Source organism: Oryzias latipes, chromosome 18, assembly GCF_002234675.1.
Source record: "Oryzias latipes chromosome 18, ASM223467v1".
NCBI lineage: Eukaryota > Metazoa > Chordata > Actinopteri > Beloniformes > Adrianichthyidae > Oryzias > Oryzias latipes.
The window spans coordinates 9,368,230-9,382,075 of NC_019876.2; the positions used below are offsets into that span (position 1 = coordinate 9,368,230).

At 42.6% G+C, this 13,846-nt stretch overlaps 1 protein-coding gene across 11 annotated transcripts in view; it reads left to right on the plus strand.

Moving 5' to 3' along the window:
- The window catches only part of mpdz (multiple PDZ domain crumbs cell polarity complex component), a 65,376-nt gene extending 58,789 nt beyond the window's left edge, over positions 1-6,587 (plus strand). For 9 of the 11 annotated variants that reach the window (XM_020711563.2, XM_020711569.2, XM_020711567.2 and 6 more), the window contains 9 exons: positions 966-980; positions 1,927-2,074; positions 3,289-3,375; positions 3,454-3,550; positions 3,630-3,790; positions 4,713-4,817; positions 4,932-5,014; positions 5,102-5,225; positions 5,304-6,587. In XM_020711563.2, coding sequence (XP_020567222.1) covers positions 966-980; positions 1,927-2,074; positions 3,289-3,375; positions 3,454-3,550; positions 3,630-3,790; positions 4,713-4,817; positions 4,932-5,014; positions 5,102-5,225; positions 5,304-5,450 — 967 coding nt within the window. In that variant the 3' untranslated portion in view covers positions 5,451-6,587. The remainder of the gene's footprint in view (positions 1-965; positions 981-1,926; positions 2,075-3,288; positions 3,376-3,453; positions 3,551-3,629; positions 3,791-4,712; positions 4,818-4,931; positions 5,015-5,101; positions 5,226-5,303) is intronic. The other 2 variants (XM_011487345.3, XM_020711573.2) reach the window with 1 other exon arrangement.
- Positions 6,588-13,846: the final 7,259 nt, after the last annotated feature.

Consider the following 13,846-nt stretch of genomic DNA (forward strand, 5'->3'; position numbering starts at 1 on the left):
CTAAAACAGATGCTATGGAATGTTAGCGTTAGAGACAACCCCAATGCTAAGTTACTGTAAGCGGAGGAAGATGGATGGCTAAGTTACTGTATGGAATAAAGAACCCATCTAGTTTTCTGACCTGCTTATTGACCACAATCTTTTGAATTTACAGCCAGTTCACAGTTATCAGATGTTGGTCACCAGGTTAACTCTGTGACACTGAAATGTTAGCTACAGTGTTGACAGTCTTTCGACCGCCGTACTAACTAACCTTAGCTCTTTCACCTTTTACACAATTAACATAAATAGGCAAATTCTGTCACCGAGAATAGCGACTTTGCAGCGTTATGCAACATTTTACATTAGTAAACCTTTTGTTCGTCACGTTACTAACTTTACATAAAGTTACGTAAACTTTATATTACTAACTTTATGAAAAGTTAAGTAAACTTTATATTACTAACTTTACGTAATATTACATTAACTTTATGCTACTAACGTTAAGTAAAGTTCAGTAAACTTTATGTTACTAACTTTTCGTAAAGTTACGTAAACTTTATGTTAGTGAACCTTAAATCAAACTTTACTTATACTTTAGTAAATGATCACTGTATTTAATTAAGCAAAAGTGATTTAAGGACGGTTTTTTTTTGTGTTTTTTTCTGTCTTTTTAATCTATGCATTTCATAATTTCGGTAATGAGTTTGATAAATATGTGTAAATTCTTTATTGCTTTGACTAAAATACTTGAAATAAATCAATAAATCAAATCAACCAGGCTATGACACAGACTAATGAAAATGTAAAAAACTATTGAAAAGTACTACAATTCAATAGACTAAACAATCCAAAACCAAATGGAACAAACCAAAGTCAGTCATGCTTGATACTTGCCAGATAAAAAACAAAACAAAACACATATCTACCAGTTTTTTCAAAAGTTTAACTGTTTTTCCTTTTTTAATCCAAATTTCCAAATGCAGATCTCGGAAACACAGGTAAAACATATGTAAACACTTTTTAAAAACAATATTTACTTTATTAATAAATGTATAAAAAGTGTGTATTAGATAGTGTAAGAGAGTAGTGTGTACTTCCTTTTTCATAGAACCCTCACTGTGACTGTTTGTCCATAAATCCAGAACATTTGCACTTTTTTTGGTTCCTTAGAACCTGAATTGTGGCCTTTTGGTAGAGCGTCCGCTCTTAGAGTGGGAGGTTGCGGGATCAAACCCAACAAAGTTTCTAAAACTATGCCTCTCTGCTGCTCAACACTCAAGGGTTAAGGGGTCGGATTGCGTCATCGACCTCAGTGTTTCACCCTGTGGGTGGTTCCAATTGTTTGGATTACAGGGGGGGTCTGCAGAAGCTGTTGGGTTGGAGATGTCATCAGATGAAGTCACGCTTCTATTGTCGTCTACCTGCTTCAAACGCTATTTTCCCGCTGCGCTCCAGCTGTTGCCCTGTAATTTCAGCTGTGCCTACCGAAAGTAAACAATGGCGGCGGTGCGTTCCTCCACACGTGTATTTAAAATGGAACATTCAAAGGGAGCGGGTGCCTCAGATGTTTACAAAATGTTTCAACTCGGAGGTTCAAGTCGGGTGTAGAGGTTAAATCCAATGATAGCTGCTCAACGTTTGTGGTTGTGGTGCATTTGTGGGAGAAAAAAAAACGGAATGGAGGCTCCAGAAGGAAAGTTCAGCCCAGCAGTTAGTGGTGAGGCCTCGTCACAGCCAAGGATCTCTGGCACCGTGGCCTGCATGGGAGTGAGTAGTTTTGCTCCTCTGCTTCCGCTCACACTTCTACTAAAATGGGAGAAATTAGACGAGCAGTCACCAGTGAGGTTTGCAAAGGAAACATCCCTTACTTGAAGACGGGCACTGCATCGATAAAGCTGGTAGCTTGCTGTCCTCGTGAATGTTTTCCTCCCCGTTATCCCACAGGAACGACACGGGAGTCTTCGTGTCAGACATTGTGAGCGGAGGCCTGGTCGACGCCGACGGCCGCCTGCTGCAGGGCGACCAAATCCTGTCGGTAAACGGCGAAGATGTCCGGTCGGCCACTCAGGAGGCGGTAGCTGCCCTTCTCAAGGTCAGCCTCCCATAGCTATGGATCCTTATTGAGACGGTGATCCCATTCACAATGATTCACCGAACAGACCACAATTCTTACGATTTCATATGTTACGTTTCAATGGTAGCAAGGACTGCACGATGTGAGGAAAACTCGCGATTTGAGATATCAGTGATCAATATTGCGATGACAGTATAACCCGCGATACAAATAGCAAAAGAACCAAAAAAATCGTTTCCGTTTCACTGCAACAGTTTGATTTAAATAATACATTTAAATTAAATTATACCCCAAATGAGTCTGCATAACATCTAACATCAAAGAGTTCCATCAGATTGGTCAAATGCATTAATTGATTTATTTGATTCGTTAAATACTCCAAGCTGCCTTAAGATCGTTTTAGCACATTTAAGGTTATTGCAATTTTCGCCGACTTTGCGATATGCGTATTGCACAGCTTGATATTGTGATAATGATAAATTTGCGATATATTGTGCTGGCCTTATGGTAGCTATATCACTTGTGCTATCCTATGGGGTCCAGATGACCCCACCCTTACATTGACGTGTTCTCCCTACCATGACAAAGGTGGATAAAGGTGGAAAGATTTCATGTAATCCATGGACACCAGTGAAGATCACAAATCATTGAAGAAAAAAGGTTCAGAGCACTGTCTAGTGGGTCTAGATGACCCAACTCCCAATGTTAAAGTACCTAGGATAGCACATGGTTACATATGTCGTTTTTACTGGATGAGTAAATATCTTAATTTTTACCTTTATTTAGAACAGATCAGAATCATCAGACCATAAAAAAAGCAAAAACAAAGATTTTGAAAGACAAAAATTCAACTCAACTTTATTTATAAAGCACTTTAAACAGAGGTTCATCAAAGTGCTGAACAACACAAAAATTAATAAAAGCACATGACAATATAAATTATTACTTGGAAGATGTATTGACTTTTGTTGACAGTAGTGGTAATCCGACATTATTCTGCATTTTAGAGCGATAATTATGGTGCCTGAATGTCGCTTATTACACTCAACTATATTTAAAAAGATCGCAAATCTGATCTCGGATGTCGCAAATGATCATACTCAAATTTTCAGTAGCGGAACGGGAATATCCTATAGTCGGGATACTGGTTTTAGCCCGGGAGTCGGCTCCCGCGGTGCGTCGGGAGGATTGATCTGAAACGCTAGAATGACGGCGATGCGTTTGTGTCGCAGTGCTGCATCGGACCCATCAAGCTGGAGGTGGGGAGGTTTAAAGCGGGCCCGTTCCACTCTGAAAGACGGCTGTCCCAGAGCAGTCAGGTACCGTGCTGAGAATCTCCCAGGTACAAAATAACAGTTTTGGTTTGTTAAGGCGTCGAAATCCTCACACTTTTGCAGATAAGTGAATCCGGCAGCTCCAAAGTGGCTCGTCCGTCGAGTTCCGACTCCGGAAACCTTCTCTGTGACTCTGAAAAGCAAAGCCCAGCTCAGGATGGTGAGTACCAAGAAACGGATCGTCACCATGATCCTCATCTGTGTCGGTGCGGTAAAGAATCCTTTGGAAACCTTTTCAGCTGCAGAGCATCAGGACGTCAGAACAGTGGAGCTGACCAAAGGTCCCAGCGACTCTCTGGGCATCAGCATCGCGGGCGGCGTGGGCAGCCCTCTGGGCGACATCCCCATCTTCATCGCCATGATGAACCCCGTCGGGCTGGCGGCTCAGACCCAGCTGAAGGTGAGGCCGTTCATCTATCCCTCTCCCTGAACAAAGGCAAAACAAAGTTTCTCATTTGAAAACCAAAAAAAATGCGAGCTACGTGTCACGGGGACGGAAGTAAAAGTCGGACGCCTCCCGAAGGTCAGAAGTAAACAACTTCAAGTCTGTCGGACAAAGACTGGAGGAGGACAATAGGCGCGGCTAACATGCTGATAAATGCTGCAGTCCTGCGCTAAAGCGGACAGTTCACAAAGAGGCTCAGTGAAGGGAGTCGGCTGAGCTTCAATAGTGGATTTGTTCTTTAATTCATCCTTTGAATAGATCCAAACCCCGTCAACCCCGGAATAATTAAGCCTCTGTGAGGTTTTTCAGACTTTTACTCATGAGATGTTTGGATTTTATCCGGTGCCGATGCTGAACCAGGGCAACATTTTTCTTAAAAACATATAAAGAGACTCATCCTTTGATCCATTTCCCAGTGGTCTTTTGATTAGGATGATGTCGTTTTTAGCCAAAATCCCCAAACTTGTGTTGTTTTCTAGGACATAGTTTCTGCAGAGCGGCAGCAGGTCAATAGAAATTCTTTTTTTAAGCTAACTTTGTGGCTTTGCACTTTGCAGTTTCAAGTTTCTTTTCAGTCCAATTTGGCATCATTTTCTTTCTCTACAGTGCATTGTATTCTGCGTCCTGATTGGTTGCAGAGTTTTGTCAATCAGTCTCCGGTGTGCCGTGTCTTCTGTACGCCATACTTTGCCAAATTGACACGAATCTTCGATGGTTGGGACGGTTTTGCACAGTGTATTTTATGGGTCCATTATAGTGCTCAAAATACCGGACCGGAAAAACGACTTTTGCACCAGGTCTTTGACACTTCTTTTAGTTATCCTCCCCGCCCCCCCCCCCATGCTGTTTTTTATTTTTTATTTTTCGTTTTTTTTAGGTGGGAGACAGAATCGTCAGCATTTGTGGCACCTCGGCCGAAGGCATGAGCCACTCGCAGGCTGTCACGCTGCTCAAGAACACCCCAGGCACAATACAGCTGCAGGTCTCAGCGAGCACACACACACACACACACACACACACACACACACACACACAGAGCCACTCTGCTGTCAGTTCCTGCCAATGCTAAAACAGTTTGTGTTCACACTCACGCAAGGTGGTAGCGGGTGGCGACTCCACCGTGACGGGACCCTCTCAGGAACAGTTGACCCCCAGCTGCATCTTCCAGGACGATATCGGGTACCGACGCCTTTCATCGTGTGTCAAACGGACAGCTTGGTTTTCCGGACTCCCTAACCGCCCCCCGCCCTTTTTTTCCACCTTCAGCCCTCCCCAGTACAAGACCATCACTCTGGAAAGAGGACCCGACGGACTCGGCTTCAGTATCGTCGGGGGCCACGGCAGTCCGCACGGCGACCTGCCCATTTACGTCAAAACCGTCTTCGGGAAGGTAAGTGGCGGTGCCCGCGAACCGTTCCGTCTTTGCGCGAAAAAGGGCGCCACGTTAATCCAAACGGCGGGGTTCCAGGGGGCGGCTGCGGAGGATGGCCGTCTGAAGCGCGGAGATCAGATCATCGCCGTCAACGGGCAGACCCTGGAAGGAGTCACCCACGAAGAGGCCGTCGGCATCCTGAAAAGGACCAAGGGGACCGTCACGCTCACCGTGCTGTCATAGACGCCGCCGCAGACGCACGCGCACGCCATCGTCTGAAAAAAGACCAAAACGCGAGGTCGTGATACGAAACACTGATGCAGGAAAACCTACTAGGAGTAGAAGGTCACGGATGAAGGTCACTGTGAAGCATTCCATGACACTGGACTGAAGTGTTGTGTTGTTATTGCACAGCGTGTCAACACTGGTCTGAAGGAGGAGGTGTGTTCTTGGAGTTCGCGATCAGTTTAAGAAATATAGCGCTGCTAAAGCTCATTTAAGAATAAAAAACTAAATGTCAGTATTTTTTTAAAGAATTGATGTTCGCTTCATGGATGGAAAACTGTGACCCAGGCTCAGTTGGACCGTGACGTTTGCCCAAAACGCTCGCTCCATGTGAAGACGGTGAAGGCCGTGTCACACAGCCTCTAGAAGTACACCTTGCTCATTTTCCACGCAGGAAATTTCGGTTTTCCGTGATACACGCGGGTTCTAGGTAAGTCATACGTGTTTCTTGCGTTCGTCTTCCGTCGATGTGCGCAGATGTCCGTCGAGGGTTTTGGCCGACGGGTCTTTACGCGAATTTGGTTTTAAGCTGTTCAAAATTTTGGGTGGGTTTAGAATATTTACTCATTTTTGACGTAGTTTAGGCGCAATTATTACGTAAATCTTACACAATTGTGCCTGATTTTTTGCTAAATGCATTTGCAAATTTGTGGCGTCTAACGGACTTTTCACGCACCGCCAATGTGTAACTTGTTTACACATATGTTCAAACTGCGTAATTAACGCACAAATCACTGATGAATTGCAAACAAACAGTGAAAGAATAACACAAAGTTTATGTTCTACATTGATGTAGGTGTTCTATTCTGGTTTATTCCTACTTCTTCCATGGTTTTAAGGTGGTTCATTCACGATACATCTGTGAAATTTTCACATAAAGACGAACTTTTTTCACGTTTTTTAATCACGTATGACCAATGGTTATCCATGCAATAAGCGTAAATAGTGGCTGTGTGTCACGGCCTTATGGTAGGAGTTGTGTGGTTTAAGGGCAAAGTAAGACGTTCTCTGTATTATCTCCTCCCTAGTGCTGCCACTTGGACTCTATCTTGTCTGTTAACACTGAATTTATTAAAAGTGACCTTTGAACTCGCTTCTTGTTTGTCTGTTTTTACATCAAACAAAGAACCAAACATGTTTTTTTCCAAAGTGTGCACTGACCGATGGTAACACCAGGGAAGTAAGTCAATGATCGCTTCTACATTCTGCTGGCTTATGTTGAGGTGGTTTGTTACGTCTTTTTTAAATGCGGAATGCCGGGTTGAAGCACGTTCAAAAAAGGATTCCTGTGGTGAAGCACACCTGGCTCCAGAGACGTTTGCTTTTAGACCACCTTAACACCGTAGACGTCGCCCGTGACGCCTGAGTAACGTACCGGAACTGTTGAACCGTTAACGCGATCCGCAGACGAAAGCAGCTCTTCCTGTCAGTGTTGAACCGATCTGCAACACCTTATAGCTATGAAAGTGTTGCAGATCAGTGCAGGGCTTGAAGAAAAGCTTAAAGAGTGTCAACACTGGTGCTAAAGCTATGATGTCAATCCGAATATTTTAGAGACAGAGTTGACAACATATTCCCTACATCTATTTATATACAGAGGCCCGTCCCTATAACACAGATCACCGTTCGCGACTTCGCAGTTTTAAGATTTCTTTTCAGTCCGATTTTGCATCATTTTCTTTCACTACAGTGCATTGTATTCTGCATCCTGATTGGCTGCAGAGTTTTGTCAGTCTCATCTGTGCCGTGTCTTCTGTGCGCCATACTTTGCCAAATTGGCAGTAATCTTTGATTGTTCTATAATAATGGACGTGTTTGAGAGTTTAAACAAGGGAGAAAAGAGTGGAAATGTGTGTAGAAATATTTTCCAAAGCTTTAACGGTTGGTGCGGTTTTGTGTGTCTTTTTTTTGTGGTTGCTTTTGTTCGTTCTGTTTTTTTGGTTTGGTTTTCAGCTCTTTTATTTATTTATTTAAAGAAAATTGTGCAAATGTACCTTAATTTTAAATAATATCTGTGATTTGATGGAGATTTTATACAATTTCTACAAAAAAAAAATAAAGTTTGGAGGGGAAAAAAATGTTTGTAGAAAAGTGTCCAAAGCGTGTAGTGAGGAGTTTTACAGCCTTAAAACATCTGGCATTGTTGTAGAAATATGGATGACTGCTGACAGTTAACGTTTATTACGGTAGTTTTCTTTAAAAAATAACCTTGCGAGAGACGAAATCTGTGCGTCGACTTGTTTCTTTTTTTATTTATTTTTTTATTTAAAAATTTAAATATTTTAGATGTTTAAAACGTCTCACTCCACACTTTGTAGCTTTTTCTCAGACAGAGATGGACATTTTCACATTTTTCTCTCTTGTCAAAACTCTCAACGTTCAAGACTTTGCAGAAAAAGTCCAGTGTTATAGAATGAAAACAGAGATTTGATTGTGACGAAGGTTTTTGTGACTCTGGGAAGCTGAACGCATTCTGTACAGGAGACAGGCCACGGAAGAGTTTGACTCGCAAGGTCTCTAGCCAATCAGGATGCAGAATGTAAAAAAAGACAGAGAGAAATAAAATGGTAAATGGTGTATACTTAACCCTTGTGCTATCCTATTGGCACTTTACCATTGGGAGTTGGGTCATCTAGACCCACTAGACAGTGCTCTGAACCTTTTTTCTTCAATGATTTGTGATCTTCACTGGTTTCCATGGATTACATGAAATCTTTCCACCTTTATCCACCTTTGTCATGGTAGGGAGAACACGTCAATGTAAGGGTGGGGTCATCTAAGATAGCACAAGGGTTAAATGGCGCTTTCTACCCTCTTTCGAAGGCCCAAAGCGCTTTACAGTCTCAGACCCAGTCACACACACATTCACACACTGATGGCGGCTCCGCCGCCGAACACTGGTGCCAACCTCCCACCAGAGGCAGGGTGGGGTTCAGTGTCTTGCCCAAGGACACTTTGACACATGGGCGTGCAAGGCGGGAATCGAACATGCAGCCCTACCGCTGCACCACAGCCGCTCAAATAAATAAGATTTGGAGTTTCCATAAAGAAATCTGCAACGTATAGCGAGGGACCACTGTCTGTTTACAAATGCCCTTTTATCTCAGTTATGGAGCTATTAAAGCAAAGCTGTTCCCTCTGTAGCATAAATCCTCTGAGTAAACCTGTTCGACTTTAAGCGTGACCATAGACGCTGGCGAATGAGCGACGTGGACTCCAGGCCGACTGCTCCAGCTGCTGCTCCACACATCACATCCGCCGGATCGGTTTCTGTCTGGGAGGGGAACTGAATTCCTTCCTCTTCCTTCAAGTCGATGGAGAACATGATTTATGGGGAAATGCCAAACAGCTCTGCGCGGTTTTACTGGAGTGGCGTCTCGTTGACGCTGCAGACTTCACAAAGTCCGGACAGAAAGAAAAGACAGACAGCGTCCCATGTGTCTGCGCGCAGACGGGCGCAGCTGCACCGCAGCCGCAACTGCTGCGTCTAATGAGCTTGGAGAGTCGTTCGGAGTCGGTGGGCTGGATGAGGAGGGCTCTCTCCGGAGGGACTTTGACTCCTGTTCCCCTCGGCTGCCTGTCCAGCTCCCATCTGCACCCGACAGCTGAGCTTTCCCTCAATGCACCTGTTGTCGAGGCGGCCCCAGAAAAGGGGTCAAAGGTCAGCAGACTTCCTCCAGGTTCAGGAGAGCATGCTCGGTTCAAACAAAGCTTGGCTGCTGTTGTCAGATAGGGGATCAAACACGCTTAACCTCAAGTGTTGGGTTGCAGACATTGACCCGAGTCTCCTTTAAAAAAAAAACGCGCCTGGGATCTGCCTCCTGGAAACACCTTGAAGGTTTGGAGAACGTGACATCACATCGCCTGAGAAACGGCTGTTTGAAATGGAAACTGCGACTCATCTGTTCAAACATCTCACACTTTGTCCTCATGACTCATGGCAGATCCGCCAAAATAAGAGCTTATCGCTCACGGAGTGTAAATGAAAGACAAACTTGCCCAGCGGGATGCCACCACAGCCGCTGGGGGGGTAAACCAGGGTTCAGTGAGCAGCACAGTTCAGCCGTTTCTGCTTTTTCTTTAGTTTAACCGCCTTGACTGCTTCAAAATCAGTTTATTTTAGCTTTTACTGGAAAGCAAAAACATACAATAAGTGAAATATTTAATTCAAAGCTGGAAATGCATTCAGAAGTCAAGGGTTAAAAGAAAATTACTCATAAGCAAAACTTGAAAATAAAAGGAATTACAATTAATAAATGAAAAGGGAGCATTTATTCTTTCAACCCTTGTGCTATCTTAGATGACCCCCCCTTACATTGACATGTTCTCCCTACCATGACAAAGGTGGATAAAGGTGGAAAGATTTCATGTAATCCATGGACACCAGTGAAGATCACAAATCATTGAAGAAAAAAGGTTCAGAGCACTGTCTAGTGGGTCTAGATGACCCAACTCCCAATGTTAAAGTGCCTAGGATAGCACAAGGGTTAATTAATCAGAACCAAAAACAACAAAGAGTTCTCATCAAAAGAAAAAAAAATATTATACTAATTTAAAAGCTAATATTGTTGAAGATAGTTGTATTTATGCACATTTTAATCAATACTTTTAGTGCTATAAATTATCTGTTTAATGTAATTTGTATTCAATTTTGTATTTTTGTGAATAAGTTGTTCCACAGGTTCATTCCTTTTACAGAAATCATTTGCTGTTTAAGTTTTGTTCATTATTTAGGCATTTTAGAAATTCATTCTCCTTTTAAATCATTATAGATACTATATTTTTATCCAAATTTGTTGTGCATCCTGCTCTGGTCAACTTTTGATCTACTGTAAAAGCATTTCCAGTGTCCTTTTAAATACGATTATGCACTTTTTAGCCAAAATGAAAAAAAAAAGATGAAAAAAAATCTGTTGTTCACTAGGACATAGTTTCTGCAGAGCAGCTGGAGTTCAGCAGAAATTCACCTCTGAGTTGAAGCCGAGACTCTTGGGCAACGCCACCTTCCTCCCCTGAACATTTCTGAGAGCTCTCTGTTTACACTCTCTCCCACGAGCTTACAGCCCCTCGCACCCCCACCCTAACATTGTCGGTGCAACAAAAACGGCAAGCAGCCTTACAGTTTTCAGCCTGATGCTCAGATGAGCAAAACAAAGACCTACATGAACCTAGTCGTCTGCAAATCGAGCAGAGCAAAGAGCTTGTATTTTCTACGTTACAAATTCGATCGTTTTTCAACGAAAAACGCCACAAGATCATGCTAAAAACACCAAAAACACCATTTTTATCTGAATGAGGTTGCTGGAGCCTATCCCTACTATTGTTCAGGCAAAGGCGGGTTACAACCTGGACTACCATGAAACTCATGATTGACTGACTACAAAGACTTATTGATCACCTGCAGAAAAATTGAGCTTTTAAAAGAGATCGTTTCATCATTTATTAGTTTCCCATCCCCTGAATAGTGTTAAATCAACATGTATCTGCTTTAACTGACACTAAATCCACATGTCTGCGCCTCTTTTGTCCTGAGAGCTCCTGTTCTTTCTTGTGTACACAACCAGCGCTCAGAATTGTATATCCGCCGTGGCGTTGGCGGCGGTGCCCGATTCTTCCCTTCAGACAAACCGGTCCGCATGTGCGGGCAAGACTTTCCCTCTAAAAGCAGAGAAGATAGCTGCACCAAAAAAGAAAAAAGAAAAAAAAAGGTTAATCATTTGATCCTGATGCAAGGTGACTCTATTGCCTCAAGTCTTTGCATACCTGTCAGAAAGATTAGCGCATCACAGGCACAAACAGGCCTCTCCATTGTGTGAGTCTGCACACATTGGTTGCTCTTTAACTGTCAACACAATGCTGCGACTGTCGGGTACGACTCCAGACAGATATGACAAATCCCAGAAACCTTTATCTGGATGAATAATTGGCAGCTGGAATGCAAAGGAAGAGGCTTGTTAGACTGTAAAGCGCCTGATCCCAGCGGCTGATGAAAGTCAATCTAGCTGGTAATCTCAGACTAGGCCACATTGAATGAGCAAATCTTGCAATTATTGGTGTCTTGTGCCTCTAAAACAAGTGTTTCCTACACACTTTTGACATAATCTCATGGAAATCCTTACTTCTCATGTACATTAAGCCCATCCGGACGTATCCCGATTGTCCGACGGTTGAAATGAGCTGCTGCAGTCACCGGAATGACATCATGTGGCGTCAGGTGACCTCCCCGGCTTCAGTTGTTTGCACAACTGATGGGTTAATGGGTGAGGAGTGTGTTTACACAGACAGTAGAGCACATGCTCTACTGTCGAAGGGACGGCAAGCACTTCCATTAAAAGTTTAGTCGTCCCTGTGCTGATTACAGGCTTCTGCGGCTCTCAAGTGTCAGAACTCACTAATCCCCAACCCCTAGAAGACCGTATAGTGCCAGACTACCAAGTACCGTGGATTTTAACGTAATGCGGACACATGCTCACAACTTATTTTAAACGGCAAATATGACGTCAATCGTTTCCTAAAGTAAAAAAAGAATAAATGTAAACATTTTACAAAGACTATTTATGAAAAAAAATCTTTCAAACGCGATGCACACTGGTTTTTCGCAGAGACTTCTGGGAAACTTCCAGGCAACTGGATTCTGGAAGAGTACATTGTGTCCAAATCATGGATTGTATACAGAACTGGACAGAGCGGGTGTCCAGGGAAATGAAGCCAATTCAGTTGCCAGTTTTTTATTTTTATTTTTTATTTTGCGATATGGGCGCCGCTATTTGGAGCCAGACGACTGTGTGTGAGTTGGTTTCTAGGGCAACTACTGTTGCCAATCAGGAGTAAGCTTGTTGGAGGTCAGTCAAACGCTCGCAGTGGGGGGCAAGTGGGCACCACATACTCTCATTGAGGCATCTGATTGGTCAGTTTACAACTTGCGATACAGAAAAAAATATAATAAAAAAAATTAGGATTAGCAAGATGTTAATACCCTTGTGCTAGTTTATGGGGTCCAGATGACCCGATCCTTAAATTGACGTGTTCCCCCTACCGTGACAAAGGTGGATAAAGGTGAAGAGGATTTCATGTAATCCATGGACACCAGTGAAGATCACAAATCATTGAAGAAAAAAGGTTTAGCGCACTGTCTAGTGGGTCTAGATGACCCCACTCCCAGTGTTAAAGTGCCTTGGAGGCAAAAAAGTATCAGAGCAAGAATAATTATTCTAACAAATAGAATTTTTGAGTAAAAGCTGTTTATTTCTGTGTAGACTTTGGGATTTTGGCTTGTGTACAGTGTGTACTTCCTGTTTTGGAAGGAGGAAGAGGTCACCAGGAGGAAGAGGTCACTCACTCCAGTTCCTCTTTACAGTCAATGGTCCAAATTTGTTATTTTTCACTATTCTATCTACTTCAGAAACACAATCTACTTCCCCATTTGTCCGCATTTCAGCATTTTAGCATCTCTTTGGATGGTAATAACAATAAAGACCTCGTAAAATGTTTGTAATAATGAAAATGGTTATTTCTGTGTTGGCAAAAAAAAAAAAAAAAATGGAAGAAAAAACAATTTGGTAAGGATCAGGACTACACGACCCTGCAAAGGAATATAAATGTTTTCTTCTTCTGTTTTGTTAACTGATAGTTTACTTCCCAGTGTACATCGCTACTTACCGACACTAATTTTAATTATTTATTAATAAATTACAAAAAAAAAAAAACTCCAAAAAAATAAAGAATTAAAGGAGATAATCTAATTCAAATTACTTAACTTCCGCATGTGAGGAAATGTGAGGACCTATTGTGTAGCTGTTACAGATTGGGTAGCGACAGTGAACTATAAAGTGCGTTATTCATTTTGTAAATCTGTCTAAATTTCAAAATCGAGTGTTCTAGAAATTTCCCAGAAGTTTTTGCAAAAAACAGTGTGCATCAATGCTCACTAGATTGGGGAATATCGACCTCAATGGGTTGCCTTTTAATGATTTTATATGTAGAAAAAAAAAACAAGGTATTTGATCATTTTATTAAGTCATCCTAGTTTTCATCAGTGGATTCCGAAATATTCATAAAATGATCGTGTTTATAAGGTTTTACTTTGGGAAATTGATGATGTCACATGTAAGTGAGCATGGTGTCCAATGCGTGTAAAAATTGCTTGTAATTCGGACATATCTGTAGATTTGGACACCCCGACAAAATGGGGAATGTCCTGCAAAGTGCCCTAAGTAGTGAGTGAATTCAGACACGACCTGTGCCTGTGCGCAGCGGCAAACGGGTTCCCTGCACTTCCTTTAAGGTCACTTTGCATAGTCCTGTATCAGTTCCGGCTTATTACATCACCGCAGCTGAGGCCCGAAAAGGCTAAA